The sequence below is a fragment of the Dipodomys spectabilis genome, unplaced genomic scaffold, assembly GCF_019054845.1.
Source record: "Dipodomys spectabilis isolate Male_0828 unplaced genomic scaffold, ASM1905484v1 ptg000210l, whole genome shotgun sequence".
NCBI classification, from domain to species: domain Eukaryota; kingdom Metazoa; phylum Chordata; class Mammalia; order Rodentia; family Heteromyidae; genus Dipodomys; species Dipodomys spectabilis.
This window is the reverse complement of record NW_024870887.1, coordinates 2,267,199-2,294,658: the sequence shown is the minus strand read 5'-3', so window position 1 is coordinate 2,294,658 and position 27,460 is coordinate 2,267,199. Positions and strand designations below refer to the sequence as shown.

Here is a 27,460-nt window from a genome sequence, read left to right as displayed (position 1 = left end):
GCCGGGGGCGGGGCCCCTCAGACCCGGGGGTGGGGCCACGAGGGTACTCGGCCCGCCTCCCGCCCCCGCCCCCGCCCCCGCCCCGGCGGAAGCCCCGCCTCAGCCGCGCGCTCGCCGGCGGCGCGCGCCCGCCCCTCCCGCGCCCTCCGCCCTCGCGCCGGGGGCGGGCTCGCTGCGCGTGCCGGGCCGGGAAGCCGGGAGAGCCGAGCGCTGGGAACCTTCGCTGCGGGGGCGGCTCCGGGGCCTGAGCGGGCGCCGCCGCCGTCGCCTCAGCCGAGGGGGCCGGGCCGGGTGGAGGCGGAGGAGGCGGAGGAGGCTGCGGCCGCCGGAGACCTTCCGGACGCCCCCGGCTCGGGCCGGGAAGAGAGCCAGGTGGGGATCCCGCGGGGGCCGCCGGGGCTGCGGGAGCGGAGAGCGGGGCTGGAGCCGCGCGCCCGTGGGGAGCGGGAAGGGAGCCCGCGCTGCGCCCCCCGTGCCGCGGGAGCCTGCGGGGTGCGGGGCAGGGGGAGGCGGGACGGCTCGCGGGGAGCGGGGGTGTCGCTGCCCCGCGTGCGGCCCTGGAGCCGCCAGCCGACGGGGTTCGCGGGGCAGCCCAGGCAGCGCTGCGGGGCTCCGAGTCCTGGCGGGAAAGTGTGGTGGTGGTGGAGGGGGTCTCGGCGTCCGGGGCACCGCGGGCAGGGGGCGCAGAGCCGGGTGCGGGCGCCCGGCTGGTGCTGCCTGTGTGCGGTTCACGGGGAGGAAGGAGGTTCTGTGTTGGGGGCGAATGAGGCAGGTCCTGGCAGAGGGCAGGTGAGGCAGGCAGGCCCTGGCAGAGGAAGGGAATTGATTCCCTATCACCCCAAACAATGTGTCCTGGGGCAGCTAATAGCGAACCTGTCCACCGAGGTCACCCTGGAAAAGCAGAACGTCCCGAGGTGAGGGAGGATGCAGCGAGGGATGGATGATTACGGTGAAGTTCCCGTGCCAGGCCTTGGGATTAGGGAGTCCTTCCAGCATTCTCAGCAAGCCTGTATTGATTCTCTGAGGTGCTTCTAGAACCACGGTCAGCCCTGGGACCGGGACCTACCATCAAACACCACCATCATTTACTGTGGAAATGCTGACAGTTTGGCTGTGTTGGCATGCCTGTAAAATACAAGGCGGCATTGAATTTTACGTCTCATGCCCTATCCAGGTGTCTCCTTCGTGGTTTTCTAGTATTGGGAAATTGGAGCCATAAGTTGCTTGGTTTGAGGATAAACCCGGAAGGTCAGAAGAAATCTTATAGGAGGAATTTGGAAGTTTTGAAGGCTTCTTGTGACATTTGAAGGGAGGGGAAGGAGGGGGAACAAAATATAAAAGAGAAAGTTCTTTCCCAATTAGAATCAAGTCTGTTCACTGTGAAATCCTCAGGAAGTGGCCCGGCTCACAACAGTGGTCCAATAAATGCCTATTCCGTGAATAAATGAATGAAGCAAGGATTTGCTACATTTTTATTTTTTATTTTTGCCAGTCTTGGGGCTTGAACTCAGCGCCTGGGCACTGTCCCTGAGCTGCTTTTGCGTAAGGCTAATACTCTGCCACTTGAACCACAGCACTACTTCCGGCTTTTTCTGTTATTGTAGTACTGAGGAATCGAACCCAGGACTTCATGCATGCCAGGCAAGCACTCTACCACTAAGCCACATTCCCAGAACCTTTGCTACATTTTTATGCTGATCGCTATCAATCACTACTGTTGGAATGGTGGATGAACTTGCCCTGTTCCTTAATGAATCTTGCAAAGTAATCCAGGGTTTTAGGAGTAGGCAAGTGAAAGCAATACCTTCAACTTTCAAAGCTTTCTTGGGTGTTAGCTGTCAGGAGCTTGTGCATTGGATGGTTGCTTGCCGTCATCCTGTTGTGGCCCTTCTCTTTCACTACAAAGAAGAATGCTTTTGCCTGGAGAAGACCTTTTTTTCATTCTTATTCTGGTTCTTGGATCTTAGGTTTTTAGCAAGATAATGTTTGTGTTTCTGTGCTTCTGAAAGGGCTGGAATTCTACCTGTCCTCTGCCTTGGTTGGACTCTCCATGCTGTTGTGTTCCCTTGGTTGCAGTGCCTGTTGGTTTACTTTGTCTGCCAAATTAAAACTTGACCTTTTATGAGTTCTCTGAGGATTTTTATCAGACATAAGTGGAATTACCTTTGATGGGGGTTGTGCACATGGTACTGCTGGGTAAAGTTTTTGGGTTCTACTAAATTTGCCTGAAACAATTTCTACTTACAGTTAGAAATTAGACTTAGAATATTAGAAAGTAGGCAGAATTTAGAGTTACCATCTCCCCCCTCTCACCCCCGTTGTTGGTTATAGGGCTTGAACTCAAAGCCTAGGCACTGTTCTTGAGCTTTTTTTTGGCTCAAGAGTAGCTCCACAAGCCAGTGGCTCATGCCTGTAATCCTAGCTACTCAAGAGGCTGAGATCTGAGGATCTCGGTTCAAAGCCAGCCTGGGCAGGAAAGTCCGTGAGACTCTTATCTCCTATAAGCCGCTAGAAAACAGGAAGTGACACTGTGGCTCAAGTGGTAGAGCACTCGCCTTGAGATGAAGAGCTGAGGGATAGCACTCAAGCCAGAGTTCAAGCCCTAGGAACGACTCCCCCCCCACCCCCCAAAAAAAGTAGCTCCACAGCTCCATTTTTGGTTTTGTGATGGATAATTGGAGATAAGAGTCTCATGGACTTTCCTGTCCTGGCTGGCTTCTAACAGTGATCCTCAGATCTCAGCCTTCTGAATAGCTAGGATTATCGGTTTCAAATATCAGTGTCTGGCTTATTCGTTTATTTATTTATTGGTGCATGTGTGATGGTACTGGGGCTTGAACTCCGAGCCTTGTATTCAGCTTTCTTACAACTGGCACTCTGCCACTTGAACCACATCTTCCCTTTCCTCCTCCCACCCATGGATTTTACTGGCTAATTGGAGATGGAATCTCACAGACTTTCCTACCTAGCTGGCTTTAAACCTTGATCTTCCACGTCAGCCTCCTAGCCAGGATTATGGATCTGAGCCACCAGTGCCTTGCTTGCTATTCACGTTAATTTCCTTGTGCTAAAAGTAAGGGTAATATTAATCCAAACTCGGCATAGTTTAGAAAGCCTTGAATAAACAAATTTGGACTTGGAGGTGTGGCTCAGTTGATAGAATGCTAGCCAGTGAGGGAAAGTGTCAGGTACTGAGTTTGAGTCCCTAGTCTCTGACCAATAACTCCCCCCCCCCCCCAACAAATAACTTCATTTGAATACTTTGCACTTCAGGGTAAAAACCATTTGTCTACTAGTTCATGTTTTTTGGGTGTCTGAAATCCTAGGTGCCTTGTATCAGGCTCTTCTTTACTTTTTTTTTTTTTTTTGGTCGGTCATGGAGCTTGAATTCTTGGCTTGGACACTGTCCCTAAGTTCTTCAGCTCAAGGCTAGCACCCTACTACTTGAGCCACAGCACCCACTTCTGGCTTTTTCTGTGTATGTGGTGTGAGGAATCGAACCCAGGGCCTCATGCATGCGAGGCAGGCACTCTACCACTGAGCCACTTTCCCAGTCCTTCAGTAATATTATATTTAGATACTTAATTTACTTCAAAAATGGACACTTGGAATATGGTTTACATATGACAAAAATGGACAGTGTTCCCAGTAGAATTTGATGTCTGGGCAATGTATATACTTTGTAACCACCGCCACTATCGCAGCCACCAAATAGAAACTTGTATCACAACAAAGTTCCCTGGACTGCCCCCAACTCCCCTCTTAACTTGCTTCTAGCTATCAGTCCTCAGAGCAGTGGTATGTGGTTTGCACTGGTGTCCTGATGCCTACAATTCCAAGAGTTGTAATGTAGACTGTGTGGCTTGGAATCACACTGTTCCTTGTCTACTGAAACTGCAGTTAGCTGTCTGTTACATTCTTTGTAGGGCTTTCTTTGTGCGTAGGTGATACAGAATAAAAAGCATTAATATCCCATTATATTAATTATATCATACCGTCCATAGTCTGCTTATTTTTTAATTGTACCATTATTTACATACATTGGTTGTACAAGGGAGTTTTCTTTTTTCTTTTTATTTGTATTTTCAAGTAATTGTACAAAAAAGATTCTGTTTAGCATGTCTATGTATGTGATACATCTTTTTTTTTTTTTTTTTGGTCGGTCGTGGGGCTTGAACTCTGGGCCTGGGCGCTGTCCCTCAGCTCTTCAGCTCAAGGCGAGCGCTCTACCACTTGAGCTACAGCGCCACTTCCGGTTTTCTGGTGGTTTATTGGAGATAGGGGTCTCACGCTCTCTCCTGCCCGGGCTGGCTTTGAACCACGATCCTCAGATCTCAGCCTCCTGAGTAGCTAGGATTACAGGCGTGAGCCACCAGCGCCCGGCTTATGTGATACATCTTGATCAGTGCCATCCCTACCTACAAAGGAGGTTTCAAGTGTGACTTCTCCATTGTTTCCATACATGAATACACTGTATCAGAATCAGTCTTATCCTTTCCTCTACTCTTCTTTCCCTTCTTAAAAAACTTCAGCAGGGCGCTGGTGGCTCACACCTGTAATCCTAGCTACTCAGGTGGCTGAGATCTGAGGATCATGGTTCAAAGCCAGCCCAGGCAGGAAAGTCCGTGAGACTCTTATCTCCAAGAAACCACTAGAAAACCAGAAGTGACCCTGTGGCTCAAGCAGTAGAGTGCTTGCCTTGGGCTGAAGAGGGCAGGGATAGTGCCCAACCCCAGAGTTCAAACCCCATGACCAACAAAAACAAAAAACCAAAAACCCCCAAACATCAACAGGTTTCATTGTTTTATATTCATACATACAAATAAATTACTTCAACATCTTCATTTTCATCCACCCTCTTCTCTTTTTTTTCTTTTCTTTTTTGTTGGTCGGTCGTGGGGCTTGAACTCTGGGCTTGGGCGCTGTCCTTGTGCTCTTCAGCTCAAGGCGCTCTACCGCTTCCGGTTTTCTAGTGGTTTAGTGGAGATAAACTTTCCTGCCCGGGCTGGCTTTGAACCGTGATCCTCAGGTCTCAGCCTCCTGAGTAGCTAGGATTACAGGCATGAGCCACCAGCGCCCGGCATCCACCCTCTTCTAACAGATCCATTTGAGATCTTTTCATACTAGAACATGGGATCTACTGAGCTACCTTCACAATTTCCTGTTAATATATATTATACTATATTGTAGCTTATTTAATTCTTTCCTTACTAATGCTCATTGCTCAGTGAATGAGAAGTAGAATTGCTGGATCAGAGGGGTGCATGTTTTAAAATTATAATTGAAGGAGATTTAACTATATTACTGCCTGAAGATATGGTCCATTTATTTTTTACTGCTGCACATAATCATTTGTAAGCTTCAGTCATGCACAGTTTGTGTATCTTTCACTTACTGAGGAACAGGTTTCTTTGGATGCTAATTCTTTGGTAGGTGTATGTGTGGCAAATGCATCTGAGCGGCCCTAGGCATTTCCTTTCCCTTTTGTTAACACTGTTTTGCTGCATAAAAGTTTTAGTGTCAAACTTGTGAAAAACTTCTTGTAAGTGTACATGTGTTTTCAGAAAACGTTCTGTAGCTCAGGGTAAGAATGATATATTCTTGTACATTCTGACTGTTTTTCCCTTGGCAATATGCATTTAAGGTTTATGATTATGTTTATGGCTGGATAACTCATTCATTTCTTTTTCTTCACCTCTTTGAAGCTCATTATTCCTTCTCCTTTTCCTTCTCCTTCTTCTTCTTTTTTTGGTTGGTCATGGGGCCTGAACTCTGGGCCTAGGTGCTGTCCCTCAGCTCTTCAGCTCAAGGCTAGCGCCCTATCACTTGAGCCATAGCACGACTTCCGGCTTTTCTGCTTATGTGGTGCTGAGGAATCGAACCCAGGGCCTCATGCATGGGAAGCAAGCACTCTACCACTGAGCCAACTTCCCAGCCCTCATTTCTTCTTTTTAAAATTATCTTTAAGGAGTTGTACAAAGGGGTTACCAGTTAACATGTCACCCCTTTTCATCTCTCTTCCCTCCCAACCCCTTCCCTTGTAGCTTATTTCTTTTTAGCACTGAATAATATTCCATTGTATAGCAGTACCAGTTGGTTCATTCATTCACTTTCTAAAAGATATGTTGGTTGCTTCTAGTTTTTGGCAATTCAGGATTAAGCTGCTATAATCTTCTGTGTGCAGGTTTTTTTATAGACATTTTTAACTCACTGGGGGTAAATACCTAGGAGCACAATGCCAGATCATATGGCAAAACTATGTTTAGCTGCGTAGAAAACTGCTAGACTGCCTTCCAAAGTGACTGTACCATTTCGCATTCTCAGTGGTTTTTAGGATTTGTGTCCAAGTATCCTAAATATACTTATAAAGTAAGTCTTTATCAGACTGTTCGCAAACAGTTCATCTGGAATGAATTCATATTCAACTGTTGCAGTTGGCTGTCTTTTTTGTGTGTGTGTGTGTGTTGTAGCCCTTTATATGTTTTGAAGTTTTGATTTAAAGGCTCACCTGAATAATGTTGTTGTTGCTGTTGTTGTTGTGTTCTCCTCCTCCTCTTCCTCCTCCTCCTCCTCATTCTTTTTCTTTTTTGCCAGTCCTGGGGCCAGGCTAGTTAGTGTTCTCCCACTTGAGCCACAGCACTACTTGTCTTTTTCTGAGTAGTTTTTTGGAGATAAGAATCGCATGGACTTTTCTGCCTGTTGCTGTCTCTCAACTGAGAGCCTCTGATCTCAGCCTCCTGAGTAGGTAGGATTATAGGCATGAGCCACCAGTGCCCAGCTTGTACTTTTGATTTATTTAGTTTTGATAGTATGGGGTTTGAACACAGGGTATTGCACTTGCTAGGCAGGTCTGTACTGCTGAGCTACTCCAGTCCTTTTTTTCCTACTGTTTTTGAGCTGAGGTCTTGCTTCCTGCCTGGGCATGTGCCTGGTGTGTGATCTATTTAATTTAGGCTCATTTTGTAGGTAGGATGATGGATCTGTGTCACCACGCCCAGCTGTCAGTTGAGAAGGGGTTTGGTGAACTTTTTCTGTTCAGACTGGCCTTGAATGGTGATCCTCCAATTTCAGCCTCTCAAGTAGGCAGGATTACAGATGTGAGCCACCAGTGCCCAGCTTCTGCTTTTTCTTCCTTTATCTGTGCTCACCTTCTGTATGTGGAGGCATTATTACAGGTCTTCCACTAACCTGTGAGAACCCAGTCTAGAGTCAGAGGTGATAATGATGGGCTGGAGATTGCTTTTGCAGGTCATTGCACAGAAGATGCATTAGGTTCATTTTTTGGTCATGAGTCTATCTTCTTACTCTTCCAAGCTCAGAGCATTATATAAGCTGCCATTCTAGGCAGATATTGGTAGCAATATATTTTAGCTTGCTTTCAGCTGCAGCCTTCAGCAGCAAGTCTGGCTTAGATATCTTGATTCTCTGTCCTTTGCTTTGTGGTGTTACTACCCCACAATACTTGGTTCTGGATTCCGAGTCCAGCAAGCCTAGAGCTTCATCCTGCTCACACTTTGTGAACCTGTTCTGACTGTGATTCAAATAGAGGTTTATTTTGTTTTTGAGCTTTATGTCTTTGATTTTTAGCTGAAAAATAAGTCCTTCTGAAGGGATGACATTGTTTGAAAAAGAATTACCTGACTTACAAAGTGGTAACTCCTCTGTACATCACCTTAATGTTAACAATATGGGAGGAGAGAATATTGAAGGTGATGACACCCATCAAGATGCATTGTATTCATAAGCGGCTTTGCTAAATGCCGCCTCCTTTGTACCTAAAGAAAAAAAAAAAGTATTTCCTCTAATCTGTGTTTGGAGTCCAGGGTTGCCTCCAAGTATCTGCTTTCTGGCCACTTTGGCTAGAAGACCTTAATTGAAGAGGGTCCTTTTTCAACTTTATACACATTTTCCCTCCCTATTATATTGGCCAGCCAGTGAGGATCATGGCATTTTAATCTTTTTTTTTTTTTTTTGTCGGTCGTGGGGCTTGAACTCTGGGCCTGGGCGCTGTCCCTCAGCTCTTCAGCTCAAGGCGAGCGCTCTACCACTTGAGCTACAGCGCCACTTCTGGTTTTCTGGTGGTTTATTGGAGATAGGAGTCTCACGGTCTCTCCTGCCCGGGCTGGCTTTGAACCGCGATCCTCAGATCTCAGCCTCCTGAGTAGCTAGGATTACAGGCGTGAGCCACCAGCGCCCGGCTGGCATTTTAATCTTTCCCTGAATGGAAATGCTTCCAGTGTTTTACTAGTAGATAGAGTGCTTCCTGAAGGTTGCTGGTAGATGTCTTTTGTCAATTGAGGGAAGTTTTCTTCTGTTCTCAGTTTGTGTGTGTTTTTTTAAATTGACTGTTGAATTTTATCAAGAGAATTTGGGGGGCATTTGTTGAAATTACCATTATTTTTGTGTTTAGAATGTTAGAAGAAGAACAGACTTGTCTGTGTTGTAATTAGCTGAGAAAAATACTAGGATTTACTTTTGGATTCATTTCTAACAAAAAAAAGCCTTTAAAGAAAACATATTTTGGGTTTGAAATTTTGCAAAACACTGTATATAAGTGAAAACAAGAAGAAAATGCTAGTCGGGTGCCTATGGCTCATGCCTGTAATCCTAGCTAGTGAGAAGATTGAGACTTGAGGACCACATTTCAAATCCTGGGCAGGAAAATCTGTGAGACTCTTACTGCCAATTAACTACCAAAAAACAAAAACAAAAACAAACACAGAAGTGGAGCTGTGGCTCATGTGGTAGAATGCCTGCCTTGAGAGAAAAAGCCAAGGGAAAGTATGACGCCTAGAGTTCAAGTCCCAGGCCAAAAAAAAAAAAAAAGAAAAGAATAAAATGCTGTGATAATCAGGTTTGAACTAAATAGCCTTAAAAGTGAGCTTCACTATAATCAAAGAGTACTCTATAGTTAATAGCACACTGTAATCAAATAGTGCCTGATAACATTAATATTGATAATTAACATTTATTGAACTAACTTTGGGTCAGGTATGGTGCTAATGCTTTACATTATTTATGTAATAGTTACACCAGCCTTGTGAACTCTGGATACTAGTGAGGTGCAGAAATTGAATTTAAAAAAATTTATTGGAACTTAGAATATTCTTCCAAATTTGTAAAAAACAAAATCTAGATTTCACATGTATTTTCCCTGGTATTTATTTTTTAATCTGAAAGAGAGGCTGGGGGCATTTCTCAGTGGAAGAGTGCTTGCCTAGCAAGTACAAGACTCTGAATTCAGACCTCTAGTACTGAGAGGGTGGTGGAGTATTGGGGGGAGAATATTGGAGAATTTTCCTTAAATACGCAAGTTTTTCTTCTATCAAGTTTGGCTCCTGTAACTATTTGTTGGTGACTGTCTAGCCTTCCTATGTTAAACATCCTAGGAACAACTTGACAGTGGCTTTGCTGGTTATATTGTGAAGGATCCTTCCATGTAACCTAGAGCTGCCAGGGTTGGAGCTAGCAAACAGACTCGAGGAAAGGAAGGGTCTCCAGCTCTTCGGTGCAGTAGAAAGGTTCCCAGAGTTTCATCTCTTTTTCACTTGCCTGCCTCCAATGAGTTGTCTTCCTAGAACAGGACAGGCCCGAAGGGCATCTTGTGCTTTCCTCCAGACCCCATTCATGGCACGAATTTTGGGACCTGGTTTCTTTCCTTCTTCCTTGACTCCTCATGTGCCCCAGAGAGGGTCATGTGGCACCCCGGGAAGATAATGGGTTTGGAACCACATCATTGGCTAATCACTAGTTTCCTAACTGTAGATCAAGTTACCTAGCCACCTAGACTTTTAATCTCCCTTATTGTTTACTTTTTTAAAGTTGTATAGGGCTTGGATTCATGTCCTGCCACTTGAGCCATACTTCAGTCCTTTCTTTGCTTTAGTTATTTTTTTGGACAGTTTCATATATACATATATTAAAATATTATAAATTATACATAATATAAAATATTAAAATTTATTAATATTTTTGCCCAAGACCAGCCTTGGACAATGGCCCCCTTACCTATAGCCCCCTGTATATCTGATATGACATGTGTGAACTACAGCTGCCTTGTTGATTGGAGTCTTGCTAAATTTTTTTGTCCAGGCTGGCTTTGAACTGATCCTCCCTATCTCTTCCTCCCAAGTAGCTGGAATGACAGAGCCTGGCTCTAATTGTAATATCCATAATCCTGATTTAGTTCTTATGCCTGACACAGTCCTATCTTTTCATTCTAGTATGTGTGTATGTTTGTGTGTGTGTGTGTGTGTGTGTATTTTTAAAGTAGTGGTCTCAAAAATGAGAAGCATGCAAAATGTCCCTCTAGGCAAGGTGTAGCAAGAAAATATGAGCAAGTAAGATTTCCTACTATTTGATCCAGATGTTACACTTCAGCTATATGTCTGATGAGGTGCAATAGACTAGTCACTTGCTTACTCTGTACTAGAATTAAAGCTTACCTATATCTGGCCTAGTGTTGTTTCAGATTATATATTTGATCTGAATGAATGATTCCTGCTAAATAGGCAAATGGCTTAACAAAATTCCCACAAACTGCACAGTGAAGTTTCAGGGTTGACTGAGGAATGAGGTGTAACACAAACACATTTGAAAAGCAAGAAAGGCAGAGTGGAAACTTCCGTTATTTATAAGCTTATTCTAGACAAGTGCAAAATACAGAAGTGATCATCTGATCAACTGGTAAGCTGTCATTAAAACACACACACACACACACACACACACACACACACACACCCACACACCCACACACCCACACACACACACACCCTCTTACAAGCCTGGCACTGGTGGCTGCTGCCTGTAATCTGTGCTACTCAGGAGGCTGAGATATGAGGATTGTGGTTTGAAGCTATCTGGGCAGGAAAGCCTGTGAGGCTCTTACCTCTAATTAATCACAGAAAAAGCCAGAAGTGGCTCAAGTGGTATAGCACTGCCTTGAGCAAAAAGGAGCTCAGAGACTGTGCCTAAGCCCAGAGTTCTTGCTCCAGGGACCTGCAAAAACCAACCAACCCAAAACAACAAAAAACCCCAAAACAAAACCCATACAATTATCAAAATACTACCTGTTTTTGTACACTGTTGAGTATATTCTGCCTTAAAGTATTTGCTTATGATATCATGGGCAGATATTAGTTGAATTAGTTAAAAGCTAAGCTGCAGAAAATGAAGACAAATATGTTGATTTTTTCAGTAATGTTTCAAGTTACATGCTAATTAAAACTTTAAACTTTTCTTAAACTTAATGATTTTCTTTTTTTTGGTTGGTCATGGGGCTTGAACTCTGGGCCTGGGCTCTGTCTCTCAGCTCTTCAGCTCAAGGTTAGCTCTCTACCACTTGAGCCACAGCACCACTTCCCATTTTCTGGTAGTTAATTGGAGATAAGTCCCGAGGACTTTCCTGCCCGGGCTGGCTTTGAACCACGGTCCTCAGATCTCAGCCTCTGCAGGTGTGTGCATGTGCACACACATGTTTATATAGCTGGATATGGTGGCTTGCACCTGTAATCCCAACTATTCAGGAGGCTAAGGTAAGATTTTAGGTTTGAGGCCAAGCTTGGCTACATAGGTTTCAGGCCAGCCAGTCAGTTTGTCCCAAACAACACACACACACACACACACACACACACACACACACACACACACACACACACACACACACACACACACACACACACACACACACACACACACACACACACACACACACACACACACACACAGCTGTGATTACTGCAAACTGTAACAAAATGTTACTGCAAAAGCCATAAATAGACACTTTGCAGAAAAAGCACACATGGCCACCAAATGTATGAAGAGATCAAATTGTCTCTAGGAATTGAAGAAATACAAATCAAGACCACCGTGAGTTGACATCATACACTCATGGAATTTGTAAAACCCAGTGGCTCAAGCGTTGGAGAGGAGGCAAATCCATAGGAGCTCTGCTGTGATAGCAGCAAACTTAGTTGAACTTTGACATACAGACAGACCGGCAGTTCCTCTTCTGGCTGTACACCAAAGATAAACTCTTGCTCCAGTGCCACAAGTAGAAAAGTGTTTGTAGAAGCCCCATTCCTAGTAGGAAGAAACAAAAACATACACCACCACCTGGAACGCGCCCAGATTCCATCAGCAGGAGAGTAGATGATTAAAATGTAGTTTACAGAAGTCACAGTGAATGAGCAGCAATAGGGAACTAGGAGATGACTTTATTTGTTTGTCGGTCGGTCGTGGAACTTGAACTCTGGTTCTGAGCAATGCCCCTGAGCTCTTCAGCTCAAGGCGAACACTCTACTACTTGAGCCACAGCACCATTCCCAGTTTTCTAGTGGTTTATTGGAGATAAGAGCCTCACAGACTTTGTTGCCTGGGTTGGCTTTGTGCCGTGATCCTCAGATCTCAGCCACCTGAGTAGCTAGGATTACAGGCTTGAGCCACTGGTACCTGGCAGCGAGATGACTTTTTCAGCATGATGTTTGATGAAAACAGTCCTCAAAGTCTTTTTTTTTTTTTTTGTCATGGGGTTGAACTCAGGGTCCAGGTACAGTACCTGAGCTCTTTTTCTCAGGCTAGGTCTCTACTACTTTGAGCCACAGGCCTTCTAAAGGAGATGGTTAGATATCAGCCTCCTGAGTAGCTAGGATTATAGGTATGAGCCACCAGTGCCTAGCCCCCAAAGTCTTACCTGCAGTAAGACATCATTTTTCTGCTTGAAGATGTAATTTGTATACCGTTTATTTTACCCTGCAATTCCTTGATTTTTAGCGCTCCAGCCATTACTATTACATAATTTGGAACATTTTCATCACTCCAGAAGAGTAACTTTGTACCCATTCGTAGTAACCTTCTGGGAACTCATGATTTGCCTGTTCTGGGTATTTCACATGAATAGGATCATTGAATATGTGGCTTTTTTTTTTAAAAGGACTGGGTTTTTAACTCAAGGTGTTATGCCTGGTAGGCAGATACTTAACTGCTGAGCCACACCTTCAACATTCTTTTTTGCACTTAAAAAATTCCTTTATTGAGATTAAGTGATCATATAAACTTCACAATATTGTGGGATAGTGATACTTTGCTAAAGTCACAAACACATTTTAACCTTCACAAGGTGAATTGTCATTATCATGGACTAAAAATGTTGTGAACTTTACAAACTTTGACAGTACAACTAATTCTTCCAAATGGGATGGTATGTACATTTCTTTCCTTTTGCTTAGTGTAAGCTGTTTTCCTTTTTCTTTCTCATTCCCTCCCTCCCATTGCTGCCCTTGAGTTGCTTAGTTCTTGTTCATCAATGTTACACTGGTTATTTTTGTTTGTTTGTTTGTTTGTTTGTCTGTTTTGCAATCCCTGGGGCTTGAGCTCAAGGTGTAAGCATTGTCCCTGAGCTTCTTTTACTCAAGGCTAGCACTCTGCCACTTGAGCCACAGTGCTATTCCCAGCTTTTCCTGTTTATGTGGTACTGAGGAATGGAACCCAGGGCTTCATGCATGCTAGTAAGCATTTTACCATGAAGCCACATTCTCAGCCCTGCACGGGTTATTTTTGAGGTAGGGTCTCACTTTTTGCCTGGGCTGGCTTGGATTGCAGTCCTTTTATTTTTGCTTCCCACTGTAGCTGGATGATAGGACATTATATGTGATTTTTTTTGTGTGATTTCTTCCATTTATCAAAATTTTTTACATTTCATCCATATTGTCACATATGTAGCTACTTTTTATGGTTGAGTAATATTCCATATATATATATGCGTATACATATATATAGTTTTTCCACAGTTGATATGAAAATGTAATAGCACATTTTTTTTTTTTTTAAAACTACTTTTGTTTTCAACTGAATTGTCTTGATACATTTGTTAAAAATGTGTTCACCATAAATGCAAAGATTTATTTCTGGACTTTCAGTCTGTTCCATTAATTCATTTTATATACTTTTGCTAATACTATATATGCTCTGGTTTTGTGGTAAGACTCAGTACATTCATAGATTTGATTTGCTAATACTCACTCTATTGAGGTCTTTTGTACCTACCTGTGTTTATAATACTGGTTAGTAGTTTTATTTTTGGGCTTCCTTTGCTTGATTTTGGTACTTGGTGATGGCTGGTCACAAAAGGAGTTGGGAAATGCTTCCTTGTGTTTTGTTTCTTGAAAGAGATCTTAGAGATTTGGGTGTAGATATTCCTTTTCCAAAGTTTTTTAAAAAAAAATTTATTTTTTTTGTCGGCCATGGGACTTGAACTCTGGGCTTGGGCGCTGCCCCTTAGCAATTCAGCTCAATGAGCACTCTACGGCTTGAGCCACAGTGCCACTTCCGGTTTTCTAGTGGTTTATTGGAGATAAGAGTCTCACAGACTTTCCTGCTTGGGCTGGCTTTGAACCTCGATCCTCAAATCTCAGCCTCCTGAGTAGGTAGGATTACAGGCGACCTCTTTCTTTGTTTTTAATCTTTATCTTGTTTATCACTTTTTTTTTTTTTTTGCCAGTCCTGGAGCTTGAACTCAGGGCCTGGGCACTGTCCCTGAGCTACTTTTGCTCAAGCCTAGCACTCTACCTCTTGAGCCACAGCGCCCCTTCCGGCTTTTTCTGTCTATGTGGAATCATACCTAGGGCTTCAAGCATGCTAGGCAAGCACTCTACCACTAAGCCACATTTTCAGCCTGTTTATCACTTTCATTGATCTTTATTGATCAAAGTACCAGCTTTTGGTTTCATTTCATTGTCTTTTAGTGAATCCTAGCTTAAGTCCAATATAGTCAAATGACGTATCTCCCATGATTTCAGTTCCTATGAACTTGCTGTTTGTTTGCTCTCAGATAAGGTCTTTCTTGGTGCTCTAGAAAAGGTGTGTTTTGTCACTGTTGGGTGCAGTGTTGCATAGAGTCGGTTGTCTACTTGGTTGGAGGAACTGGTCCCCCACATCCTTGTCTCTGCATTTTCCTGCACTCTGCAGTGAGGTTGTTTCACATAAATGTTCCTAATTGGGATCTTCTATTAGGAAAAATTTGCATACAGTAAAGTTCATTGTGTGTGTGTGTGTTGTAGTTCTGTCATTGTTGATGAATAGAATGCCATGAATCCACCCTTAACAATAGTTTCATCGTCCTGAAAATCCCTCCAAGTCCCATCTACTCAGCCCTTTCCCACCCCTAAACTTCTAGCAACCACCTACCTACATTTCTGCTGTCTTAGACTTGCTTTCTCTGGAAGGTCACAAAATGGGGAATCCTGCAACATGTAGCTTTTTCAGACTTTTTTTTTTTTAATTGTAAAAATGCTGTACAGAGGGGTTACAGTTACATGAACAAGGTAATGAGTACGTTTCCTATTGAGCATTGTTGCCTCCTAAGTTTTCCCCCTACCATCTCTTCCCTCCCACCTCCACAACAACCCCTCCCCCCCAGCCGAAGTTGTAAAGTTGGTTTTCAACATAGTGTTTTGTACATCTCATTGTTGCAATGGTCAACCTGTATCCTTACTTAAGCATTTTGTTTTTTCCCTTCCCCTCCCGGAATTAGAGAAGTATATATACAGGATGCAGGGCACCAGCATCAAATACAGTGAAAATAGGGGTTATACCATGGGGTTTTCAAACTTTTTTTTGTGCTTAGCAATATGCATTTAAGCTTCCTCCATATTGTTTCATGCCTTGCAACTTCCTTCTTTTTTTTTTTTTTTTTGTCGGTCATGGGTCTTGAACTCTGGGCCTGGGTGCTGCCCCTCAGCTCAAGGCTAGTGTTCTACCACTTGAGCCACAGCGCCACTTCCAGCTTTTACTGCTTATGTGGTGCTGAGGAATGGAACCCAGGGTCTCATGCATGCAAGGTAAACACTGTACCACTGAGCCACCTTCCCAGCCCTTTGTATATTCTTCAGTGTGTTATCTGCTCAGATCTTTTCATCTTTTTCCCCTTCTTTGGACCAGTTTTAGGGCTTGAACCCAGGGCCTGGATGCTGTCCATTAGCTTTTGTGCTCAAGGCTAGTGCCATGTCTGTCTTTTTTGGTGGTTAATTGGAGATAAGAGTTTCCTAGGCTTTTCTGCTCAGGCTTGCTTCAGACCAAGACTTCAGATTTCAGTTTCCTGAGTTGGGTTACAGGTGTGAGCCACCAGTACCTGGCTTTTTTTTTTTTTTTTTTGTCGGTCATGGGGCTTGAAATCTGGGCCTGGGCACTGTCCCTCAGCTCTTCAGCTCAAGGCTGGCACTCTACCACTTGAGCCACAGCCCCGCTTCCGGCTTTTTCTGCTTATATAGTGCTGAGGAATCGAACCCAGGGCCTCATGCATGCAAGGCAAGCACTCTACCACTGAGCTACCTTCCTAGCCCCTTAAAAAATTTTTTTTAACTAGACTGCTCTCTCTCTCTCTCTCTCTCTCTCTCTCTTTTTGGCCTGTCTTGGCCTTGAACCTCAGGGCCTTGGGCACTGGCCCTGAGCTTCTTTTGCTCAAAGTTAGCATTCTACCACTTGAGCCACAGAGCCACTTCTGGCTTTTTGTGTTTATGTGGAACTGAGGATGATTCCCAGGGCTTTATTCATGCTAGGTAAGCACTCTACCAGTAAGCCACATTCCCAGGCCCTCCCCCGCCCTTTTTTTTTTTTGTTGTTTTTGTTGGTCATGGGGCTTGAACTCTGGGCCTGGGTGCTGTCCTTCAGCTCTTCAGCTCAAGGCTAGCTCTCTACCACTTGAGCCATAGCACTACTTCTGATTTTCTGAATGGTTTATTGCAGATATGAATGAGTCTTACAGACTTTCCTGCCCGGGCTGGCTTTGAACCACGATCTTCAGATCTCAGCCTCCTGAGTATCTAGGAATACAGGCATGAGCCACCAGCACCCAGCCCTTTGTTTTTTGATACCCTTTCCATTAATTGGAATACAAGTTCTTGTCAGATACATGTTCTAAAAACAGTTTCTTGCGCTCTGTGCTCTTTTTCATTCTCTTCATAGAATCTTTTCAGAGCAGTTAGCAAGTTAGCCTAGGACATCCAACTGAATCTTGTGGGAAATTCTAGTTTCAGCCTCTCAGATTTAAGATGCTTTGCTTACATTCTCATAGCTAAGCTTGTGGTCTTTATGTTTTGTAAACTGAAATCTGTGCTGTGACTCTTTAAGTTGGGTGGAAAGAAGCTGCTGCCCAAGTGTGGTGACCCATTGAAGACCAATGTTTAAATAAATATGCCTAGTGGATCTATTTCATTTTATGTCTGCAGGATGAGCTGCAGGAAAAGGAGGGTGGAGAGTTCTGAGGTCATGAGGTCATAGAATTTTATTTGTTCATTAATGTGGACAAAGATTTTTGGCAGTTAAAATGGGAAAAAGGGTGGATATGAGAGTGATTGTGAGGAAGGAAATGGCAGGGCTTGAGTTAGCATGTGAAGGATGATAGGAGGCACTGGTCAGCTCTAGATTGTGTGGCTAAGGAAAGGCAGAGTGTCAGGAGTCCAAGTAGAAGGAAAAAGAAAGTGTTGATTTTTAAGGTCATCTTCAAGGTCAAGAGTGACAAGGGCATGTAATCCTCTGTGGTAGTAGGATTAGAATTTTGCATGTGGAACTGTTAAAAGCACAATTACAAAGATGTAGATATTGGGGTACATAAAGTACTAGCCAAAGAAATCATTTATAGTAATCTTAGTTTATATTTGACTGGATGAGGATTTTATCTAAGATGGATTACAAGCTTGGCTGAAATGAAAAGACTTGATATCTTAATTCCCCCAGGAACTGACCTTAGACAAGGATTTGAGTGTGTGTTGTATTTTAGAGGTTATCCTAAGTAAAACGCATAGAAGAGTAGGAAGTGAGATAGGAACTTGAAGATAGAAAATAAGACATTTTTTGTCACACTTGTTACCAGTGTGGTAACTGGGGCTTATTCCCACTGGGAACCTTGGGAGCAGGGCAGAGCATGTGTTTCAGAGGGCTGATGCAGCTGTAGTACTTAATATACATATATCCCATCAATCATTGCTTAAGATGGTTTCTAGGGGGGCTGGGAATGTGGCTTAGTGGTAGAGTGCTTGCCTAGCATGCATGACTCCCTAGGTTCCATTACTCACTACCACATAAACAGGAAAAACTGGAAGTGGTGCTGTGGCTCAAGTGGTAGAGTGCAAGCCTTGAGCAAAAGATAGGAACAGTGTCCAGGTCCTGAGTTCAAGTCCCAGGACTGGCAAAAAAAAAAAAAAAAGATCGTTTCTAGGAATGGTAGGTCTATAGTATAGCAAGTTTGCTATGTGGGACAAAATAGACGTCAGAGGTTAGAGAAAGTCCCTCAGATTAATAAACAAAACAAAAACCTAAAGCAGTTGCTGGTGCAGTGTACCTGGAATAGGTAAAGCCTCTGGGGAGGAGGTTGTGCTTCCGATACCTTCTTAATACCCTGCCAAACAATCCCAGCATTTCCTACTCACTTCCTCTAGGCCATCATTTAAGCATTCTATTTCAGACTTAAATGAATTGTTCCAGCAGCAATTAGGACTGGCTCCAGGTGTCTTTTTTTTTTTTTTTGGTCAGTCGTGGGTCCTGAACTCTGGGCCTGGGTGCTATCCCTGAGCTCTTCAGCTCAAGTTGAGTGTTCTACCATTTGAAGCACAGGCCATTTCTCATTTTCTGGTGGTTTATTGGAGATGAGTCTCACTGACTTTCCTGCAGGGGCTGGCTTTGAACCATGATCCTCAGATCTTTGCATCCTGAGTAGCTAGGATTACAGGCATGAGCTACCGGTGCCTGGTGTCCAGGTGTACTTTTGAACATCAACTCCTGATTTATTAGCCAATGCCCTCATACCAACAAACTTCCTGCAAGAGGCTGGCATCCTAACCCACAAACCAAACGGAGTAAACAACACTAAAAACAACAATTACATGAAATTAAAAAAAAAAAATTCCTAAGTTGAACCTTGTCAAAATTAACTGCCCTGAAAAGATTCTTTGATGTGAATGAAAAAAGCAGAGAGTGAAAGGAACTATTTTCAAAACAAAAAAATTTTTTTTTTTTTGCCTATCCTAGGGCTTGAACAAGGGCTTGGGTTCTGTCCCTGAGCCTCTTGTGCTCAAGGCTACTGCTGTATCACTTGAGCCAGCACTACTTCTGGCTTTTTCTGTTTATGTGGTACTGAGGAATTGAACTTAGAGCTTCATGCATGCTAGGCATGACGCACTCTACCACTAAGCCACATTCCAAGCTCCAGAACACATTTTTGATGAGAACTCATGTCCAAATTATAGAAATGATCTAGGGAAATCAACAAGAAGAAAACATGGGTTACCTTTTCTTTGGTTCTATTTTGATTTATCAGAGTTGGACTGCCTGCCTGCCTGCCTGCCTTCCTTTCTTCCTTCCTTCCTTCCTTCCTTCCTTCCTTCCTTCCTTCCTTCCTTCCTTCCTTCCTTCCTTCCTTCCTTCCTTCCTCCTTTCCTTCCTCCCTCCCTCCCTCCCCCCCCTTCCTTCCTTCCTTCTTTTTTTTTTTTTGTCAGTTGTGGGGCCTGAACTCTGGGCCTGGGTGCTGTACTTCAGCTCAAGGCTAGTGCTCTACCACTTGAGCCACAATGCCACTTTCAGCTTTTTCTGCTTATGTGGTTCTGAGGAATCAAACCCAGGGCCTCCTGCATGCAAGGCAAGCACTTTACCACTGAGCCACCTTCCCAGCCCCTGATAGTTTTTCTTTTGTTTTTTTGGGGGGTCCGGTCATGGGACCTGAACTCTGGGCCTGGCCGCTGTCCCTCAGCTCTTCAGCTCAAGGCTAGTGCTCTACCACTTGAGCCACAGCACCACTTCTGGCTTTTTTCATTTTGCTTATGTGGTGCTGAGGAATCGAACCCAGGGCCTCATGCATGCAAGGCAAGCACTCTACCACTGAGCCACCTTCTCAGCCCGATAATTTTTCTTTTTTTCTTTTTTTTTTGTCGGTCATGGGGCTTGAACTCTGGGCCTGGGCGCTGTCCCTCAGCTCTTCAGCTCAAGGCGAGCGCTCTACCACTTGAGCTACAGCGCCACTTCTGGTTTTCTAGTGGTTTATTGGAGATAGGAGTCTCACGGTCTTTCTTGCCTGGGCTGGCTTTGAACCGCGATTCTCAGATCTCAGCCCCCTGAGTAGCTAGGATTATAGGCGTGGGCCACCGGCGCCCGGCCCGATAATTTTTCTTATATTGATCTTGTACACAAAATAGCTAGAGTTATTCCTAAGAATTATACAATTTTGTGCAGTCATCATATTCAGTGTACACTATGTAAAAGTTGAACTATGTAATTTGAGGGTAGGAATAGAATGAGGTAAAATGGGGGAGAATGATGGAGGCAACATTGATTAAGAAGCATTATACTCTTAATCTGACTTACAGAATTGTAATCTCCTTATAAACTACTTAATAAAATTCTTACCAAAGAAGAACTTCATTTTTGGCAGTGCTAATACAAATAGTATTGTACTTTTACTTTAAAAAAGTGAATTTATTATTATAAGGTGATGTACAGAGGATTCACAATTACATGAGTCAGGTAATAAGTATATTTCTTTCATACAATGTCTTCTGTTCCCTCACTGCAGTTTTATTTTTATTTTGGCATTGCATTTAACTTCAAATTCAATGTGTCCATTGGTAGTATTTAGGAAAGCAAAAGAATTTTGTGTTGCATCTTGCAACCTTACTGTAATTGCTTATACGTTTGAAGATGATTTTTTTTGGTGAATTCTTTTAAATTTTGTGTAGACAATCATGTCATCAGTGAACAAAGCCAGTTTTATTTATATACCTTTGCACAAGTTTCTTTTTTTTTTTTTCCCTTCACATTTTTGACTTCTGTTGCCTTCATTATGAGATTGCCTGTTGGGTAGGTGGGAGAGAATTTAGAAGCAGAGAGGAAAGTCTGGGGAATTTTTCCCACTGTCTCTATTTCATTTCTCTTCTCTGTGAGCAAAGTAGAAGGGTTCTCCTGTATTTGCAGTGTGTCCCATAATGTTCAGTTTGGGGGTTCTGGACTTGGAGTACAAAAAAAATGGTCAATCTCCCATCTATTCAGTGGTCCTTTGAATTCAGTATTCTTCCTCAGTCCACATGCTGATGCTTAATCCAGCTTCGTTCTGATTAAACTTTATAGTTGCATGTAGTGTCAGTGGGTAAGTTGGTATATGCTCTCTCTCACCAAGACATTGATCAGTCAGTCCTCTGCCACTGCTGCCGGTTGCTCCCATGAGTGAGTAACTTCCCTGACATTTCTTGGTTAGAGAGTGTTCAGTCAACTGAAGGCAAATCAGCAGGTACTGAGTACAGCTGTGAGAATATAGCAGCCTGCCTTCAGAACTGCTGGGGGGGTGGTAAAGGTCCTGTTAGGGAAAGGAAATCTGGGTGATGGGTGATGCAGAGGCAGCATCTATAGCCTTGATAACCACTTCCTCACTTGCCTCTTGACTGACATGTTTCTAGCATCTTTTCATAAGTTGGAATTGCTTCCTCAATTTTTTTTTTTTTGGTATGTGCTGGTACTGGGGTTTGAACACAGGGCATCATGCTCTCGCTTGGCTTTTTCTATCATAGCTGATGCTCTACCATTTGAATCACACCTTTAGTTCCAGTTTTTTGTTTTTTTTTTCTGGATAATTGTTGATAGTGTCTGGGGGATTTATCTGCCTGGGCTGTCTTTGAACCACAGTCCTCAGATCTCAGCTTCCTGAGTAGCTAACAGTACAGGTGTGAGCCACTGATGTCCAGCTACAGCTTTTTATTTTAATTTCTGAAATTATACTCGCTAAGATGTTTATGTAAAAGAATAATAATAGAATCCAGGACTCTGTAAAGAAAATAATCAAATTAGAAATAAAGACAGCCTTGTGTTTTTAGCATTATAAACACATGCACAAGCTCATTTAGTCTGGATCATTTAATATTTTTAAAGGCTGTCAAATAAAAGGACAGTGACTTATCTTTTCTTTATCAGGCTCCCTCATTTTTTTGATGCTGTCTTGAAATGTACACATTTAACCTCCTTTCCTGTTAGTTTTACAACAATGAGCACTTGGTTGATTTGTCAGATTAAACAGTGGTTGATTGTGTCTTCTTGTCTCCAGGATGATCGAGGAAGGTGGGAATAAGCGGAAGACCATGGCAGAGAAGAGGCAGCTGTTTATAGAAATGCGTGAGTTTGCAGTTCTCCTGGGCTCCTCTTCCTCTTCGCCCAATGTTTATGTTGTACTTATTTATTTATTTATTGTTGTTTGTTTTTAATGAAGTCATAGCTTTAGTCAGAAGTTTTACAGTTTGAACCTTTAGAGTGGGATGAGTAGGAGTTAAAGAATCATGGAATTGGAGGATAACCTGAAAGTATAGTGTGTATTTTATTATTTATTTATTTATTTATTTATTTATTTGGTCGGTCGCAGGGCCTGAAAGCTGGGCCTGGGCGCTGTCCCTCAGCTCTTCAGCTGAAGGCTAGCACTCTACCACTTGAGCGTCAGCCCCACTTCCGGTTTTTTCTGCTTATGTGGTGCTGAGGAATCGAACCCAGGGCCTCATGCATTCGAGGCAAGCACTCCACCACTGAGCCACCTTCCCAGACCCTAGTATGTATTTTAATTGGATTGACTTGAATTACTTCCTTAAGCAGGGTCATGGATAATAAGATAGAAATGTAACCTAAAATGAGATTTTTTTTTTTTTTTTTTGCTGGTCCTGGGGCTTAAACTCTGAGCTGTACCTGGGCGGCTGCTGCTTCTTTTTTTTTTTGGTCAGTCGTGGGGCCTGAACTCTGGGCCTAGGTGCTGTCCTTCAGCTATTCAGCTCAAGGCAAGTGCTCTACCACTTGAGCCACAGCAGCACTTCCAGCTTTTTCTGCTTATGTGTTGCTGAGGAATTGAACCCAGGGCCTCATGCATGCAAGGCAAGCACTCTACCACCGTGCCACCTTCCCAGCCCCCTGGGCTTCTTTTTTTGGTCAAGGCTAGCATTCTTCCACTTGAGCCACAGGGCCACTTCTGGATTTTTCTATCCTCAGATCTCAGCTTCCTAAGTAGTTAGGACTATAGGTGTGAGCCACTAGCACCTGGCAATTTTTTTTTTTTGGTGGGTTGTGGGACTTGAACTCTGGGCTTTGGCCCTGTCCCTGCACTCTTCAGCTCAAGGCGAGCGCTCTACCACTTGAGACACAGTGCCACTTCTGGTTTTCTAGTGGTTTAATGGAGATAAGAGTCTCATGGACTTTCCTGCCAGAGCTGGCTTTGAACAGCTATCCTCACATCTCAGCCTCCTGAGTAGCCACCAGCGCCCAGCTAAAATTTTTGTTTTTTTAAAACATGCCATTCAATTTAGACCTCTTGGTATGACTCCATTGTTACCATGAGCTTGCAGGTGGTGGTAAGTAGTTAATTAATACGTTATACAAATTACCTTTCACTAGATTTCATTCCTAAGGTAGAGGGGCTAAATATTAGGATAGTAGCTAGAGATATTGATAGGAAAAAAAAGAATGAAGAGTGGGACCCACTTTTAAATCTTTTAAAACTTACATTGTTGGATCAAGGGTGTGGATCAAATAGTAGGTAGCTGGGAGGCCCTGACTTCAAACCTCAGTGCCTCCCAAAATTTACATTTATTATATTAAACAAAAGCAAGGCTGGGAAGGTGGCTTAATGGTATACTGCTTACCTAGCATGCAGAAGCCCTGGGTTCAATTCCTCAGTACCACATACACAGAAAAAGCCAGAAGTGGCTCTGTGGCTCACATGGTAGAATGCTAGCCTTGAGCAAAAGAAGCTCAGGGACAAAGCCCAGGACCTAAGTTCAAGCCCCAGCACTAACAAAACAAAGCACCAAAAACCCCAAACAAGCCAAGTGTTGGTGACTCATGCCTGTAATTCTAGCTACTCAAGAGGCTGAGATGTCAGGATTGCAGGTTGAAATGAGCCTGGGCAGGCGAGTCCATTAGACTCATCTCCAATTTGCCACCAGAAAACCAGAAGTGGATCAGTGGTTCTAAGTGGTAGAGTGCTAGCCTTGAGCACAAAAGCTCAGGGATAGCACATAGGCCCTGAGTTCAAGCTCCATGATATTAACGGGGAAAAAAAAGTCTATACTCTTCAACATAAGGGTATTACAAAATTGGTACTGCATGGGTGAAGCAGGATAGGGGAGGTAGAATCCAGCCTGGGTTAATCCTTGAGAATTCTAGAATTCAGTGCATCACAGTATGAAAATCAAAGCATAAATTTCCAGGAGATGTTTATATCTCTCAATGTACACTTCTGAGCTGTACATACTTAGTCATGGGTGGCAGAGTTGTTATCCTGTCAAGTATAGACTAGAGATGGTAGAGAAGGCATGTTGGCATAATGACTAGGTGATCTTTAAAAACTTTTGTAGTTCTGAGTCTCTAATTGCTAGTCATCTATGCCAGACACTTCCTCCACCTCTCTCAACCCCAAGGAAATCAAATCACAGTACAGCTGAGTTCACATCATAAATGAGTGTTGGAGCTGATCCTCAGACAACTGTGGCTCTTGAGTCCAGGCTATGCCTGGTTTGGGTCTTGGTCGGTCTCTCTCTCTCTCTCTCTCTCTCTCTCTCTTTGGGTCTTGGTCGGTCTCTCTCTCTCTCTCTCTCTCTCTCTCTCTCTCTCTCCCTCCCTCCCTCCTCTCCTCTCTCTCTGTCATGAGTCTTGAACTTTGGGCCTGAATGCTGTCCCTGAGCTCTTCAGTTCTACCACTTGAACCACAGCACCACTTCTGGCTTTCTGGTTGTTAATTGGAGATAAGAGTTTCACAGACTTTCCTGCCCTGGCTGGGTCTGAACCGTAATCCTCAGATCTCAGCCTCCAGAGTAGCTTGGATTACAGGCATGAGTCACCAGTGCCCGGCCTTGGTTCTTTCTGTTACTGTCTATATAACCTTAGGAAGTTACTCTGTTTCTCTGCCTAAATGTCCACACACATTCATGCTGCATTCACACTCCCTTTTCACTCTCCCCTACCTCCCCCCAAACAAAGAAGCCCCAACAATTTCCTTGTTCTGTTTTCATAGTTGCAAACAATCTATTTCGTCAATATTCATTCTCCTTCATCCTCCCCACTAGTCTGTAGTCCTTGGGTAGGTAACTGCACCATTTTTACAGACAATTTGGCTCTACCTTTTTTTTAGTACACTAGAGGGAGCCTCACCTGTTGTATTGAAGGGATGGGAGGATGGCAGACTTTTTTGTTTTGCTCTGTATTTAATGAGAATGTTTCTAATATTGCTAAGAATGATATTTGCTGCAGATTTTGTGGTCTTTATAGGTTAAGAAACCTCTCTGTGTTAATTTTCTCATATTTTCCCTCTTTTTCTAGAATGCTGTGTAGCTCAGGGAGATCTATAACTCCAGATCCTCTCGCTTCCTGAGTGCAGGGGTTACAGATATATAACACTCTGCCTGGCCATTTACATTATGAATGACATCATTTAAATCGTGATGCTCAAAAAGCTTCAGAATTTAGATTAGGAGTGTTCAACCTGTATAGGCAGCCTCTTTACTAGTATTCTTTTTTTCCTTGGTGTCTATTTTATTGTATTTTAATATTGTTATGGTAGCTTCTTTCTGGTTGGTATACCTAGTATACTAGAAATCAGTCTTTATGTCTTTCTTTTGTGTTGGCACTGGGGCTTGAACTATAGGCCCTTCAGGCTTTTCTGCTCAAGACTGGAATACTTCCACTTGAGTCACACCTTTACTTCTGGTTTTTTGCTGGCTAACTGGAGATATGCATCTCTCAGCTTTGTCTTTGTAGGCTGTCTCCCTTCCCTTGCTCCCCTTGCTCCCTCCCTCCTTTGCTGTGATACTGGGGTTGAACCCAGGGCCTTGAGCATGCTAGGCATTCCTAGTCCAGTCTTGGTTTTAACTGATAGGACTTCTGACTTCATCCCCGATCCCTAGGATTATTATTCCTGCTGCTGAGAAAAAGTAAAGATATGTTACTTCTTTGAACTAATACTTTTTGAAACTATTTTTTCTTTTTTCTTTTTGGTCGGTCATGGGGCTTGAACTCTGGGCTTGGGCATTGTCCCTGTGCACTTCAGCTCAAGGCGAGCACTCTATCGCTTGAGCCACAGACCCACTTCCGTTTTTCTGGTGGTTAATTGGAGATAAAAATCTCATGGACTTTCTTACCTGGGATGGCTTTGAACTGCAATCCTCAGATCTCAGCTTCCTGAGTAGCTAGGATTACAGGCGTGAGCTGCTGGCACCTGGCTGAAGCTTTATAAACATATTTTCAGGCAATTCCAGAGATGTTACATGTATGAAGACAGTCATTTCTGCTGTTAAAACAGCACAATATAACAAAGTTATGAGGAAAGGCTTATTTGGGATCATGGTTCTAGCCCAAGGTACAGATACCATGTTTTGGGATGGTCGTCTTCTTGGAAGGGTGCTGTGGTGGCTCAGGGCATCATGTGGCAAGAGATGGGAAGTTCCTGTGTGTTCTTTTGTTTCTTTCTTTCTTTCTTTTTTTTTTTTTGCAGATAAGACTGTGGCATCTTATAAGAAAATAGACAAGTACACTGGAGTTTTCTTCTTTTTTTAAGAAAAAGGGTTTTATTCTTTATGGAGCTAAGTAGAAGAGAATATAGAGTCCTCAGGAGAGAAATTGGAGTGAATCAAAGAACAAAAGTAGAAAATCAAGTTTCAAAGCAATTACTTGGCAGCAATATTTCTTGAGGAAGGTGGGGTTTCATCCCCAAATCAGCCTCTACGACTAAAGAAACACAGAAAAATTCTTGATCCGAGGCACATCTAGTCTTTCAGTTCAGAGCAAGAACCCAATTTACCTAGGTGCTTGTGGAGCTTTCTTGGTCCTCATACGCATGATAGTGCCCACTGTAAGGAAGATGAGCCCTAGCACAAACCCCCCCAATGCCAGTCAGTGTCTTGCTCTGGGCTAAGTCAGACTGTGCCTTCCATTCCACTATGATAGGACTGTCCAGGCTGGGGTGTTCCCCGTGGCAGGTGTAGACGTTTCCCTGTTGGGGGGTCATTTCCAACATCACCAGGATCTGGATGGTCCAGTCTCCATTGTGGATCAGGCCTGTGGACTGCCGCGGCACCCCCCCCCCCTCCCCCCCAGCCTCCTCCTCCTGGTCATCTGACTTCAGTGTTGCCTGGATTGAAATCTGTCACATGGAAGACAAGCAGGTTATGGTGCTCTAGCTCTAGGGAACCCCTTTTTGGAGGGTGATACATATAATTTAGGCTGGACCCAGCACTTCAGGGTGAAGCCCTCATCCAGCTCATAGTCCTGTCTGCACACAGTGTCCACCATGGCCCACTTCTGCTCCAGGAGATCCTTCCGGCTGTTCTAGGACTCTGCGGCCGGCCGCCCAAGCTTGGTCACGGCATGGAGTGTGCAGCGCGCATACTTTTTCCGGTTGTAGATGTATCTGTTTACGTAGCGCTGTTCGCTGTTCATGTAGCTCTGTTCACATTGAATG

General features: G+C 43.7%; 1 protein-coding gene across 3 annotated transcripts in view; it reads left to right on the top strand.

Moving 5' to 3' along the window:
• Nucleotides 1–232: 232 nt before the first annotated feature.
• Dtnb (dystrobrevin beta) overlaps nucleotides 233–27,460 on the top strand; it is a 199,708-nt gene continuing 172,480 nt past the window's right edge. For 2 of the 3 annotated variants that reach the window (XM_042696651.1, XM_042696652.1), the window contains exons 1-2: nucleotides 235–372; nucleotides 22,076–22,143. In XM_042696651.1, the coding sequence (XP_042552585.1) occupies nucleotides 22,077–22,143 (67 nt within the window). In that variant the 5' untranslated portion in view covers nucleotides 235–372; nucleotide 22,076. Of the gene's footprint in view, nucleotides 373–22,075; nucleotides 22,144–27,460 lie in introns of all 3 variants that reach the window. The other variant, XM_042696649.1, reaches the window with a different exon arrangement.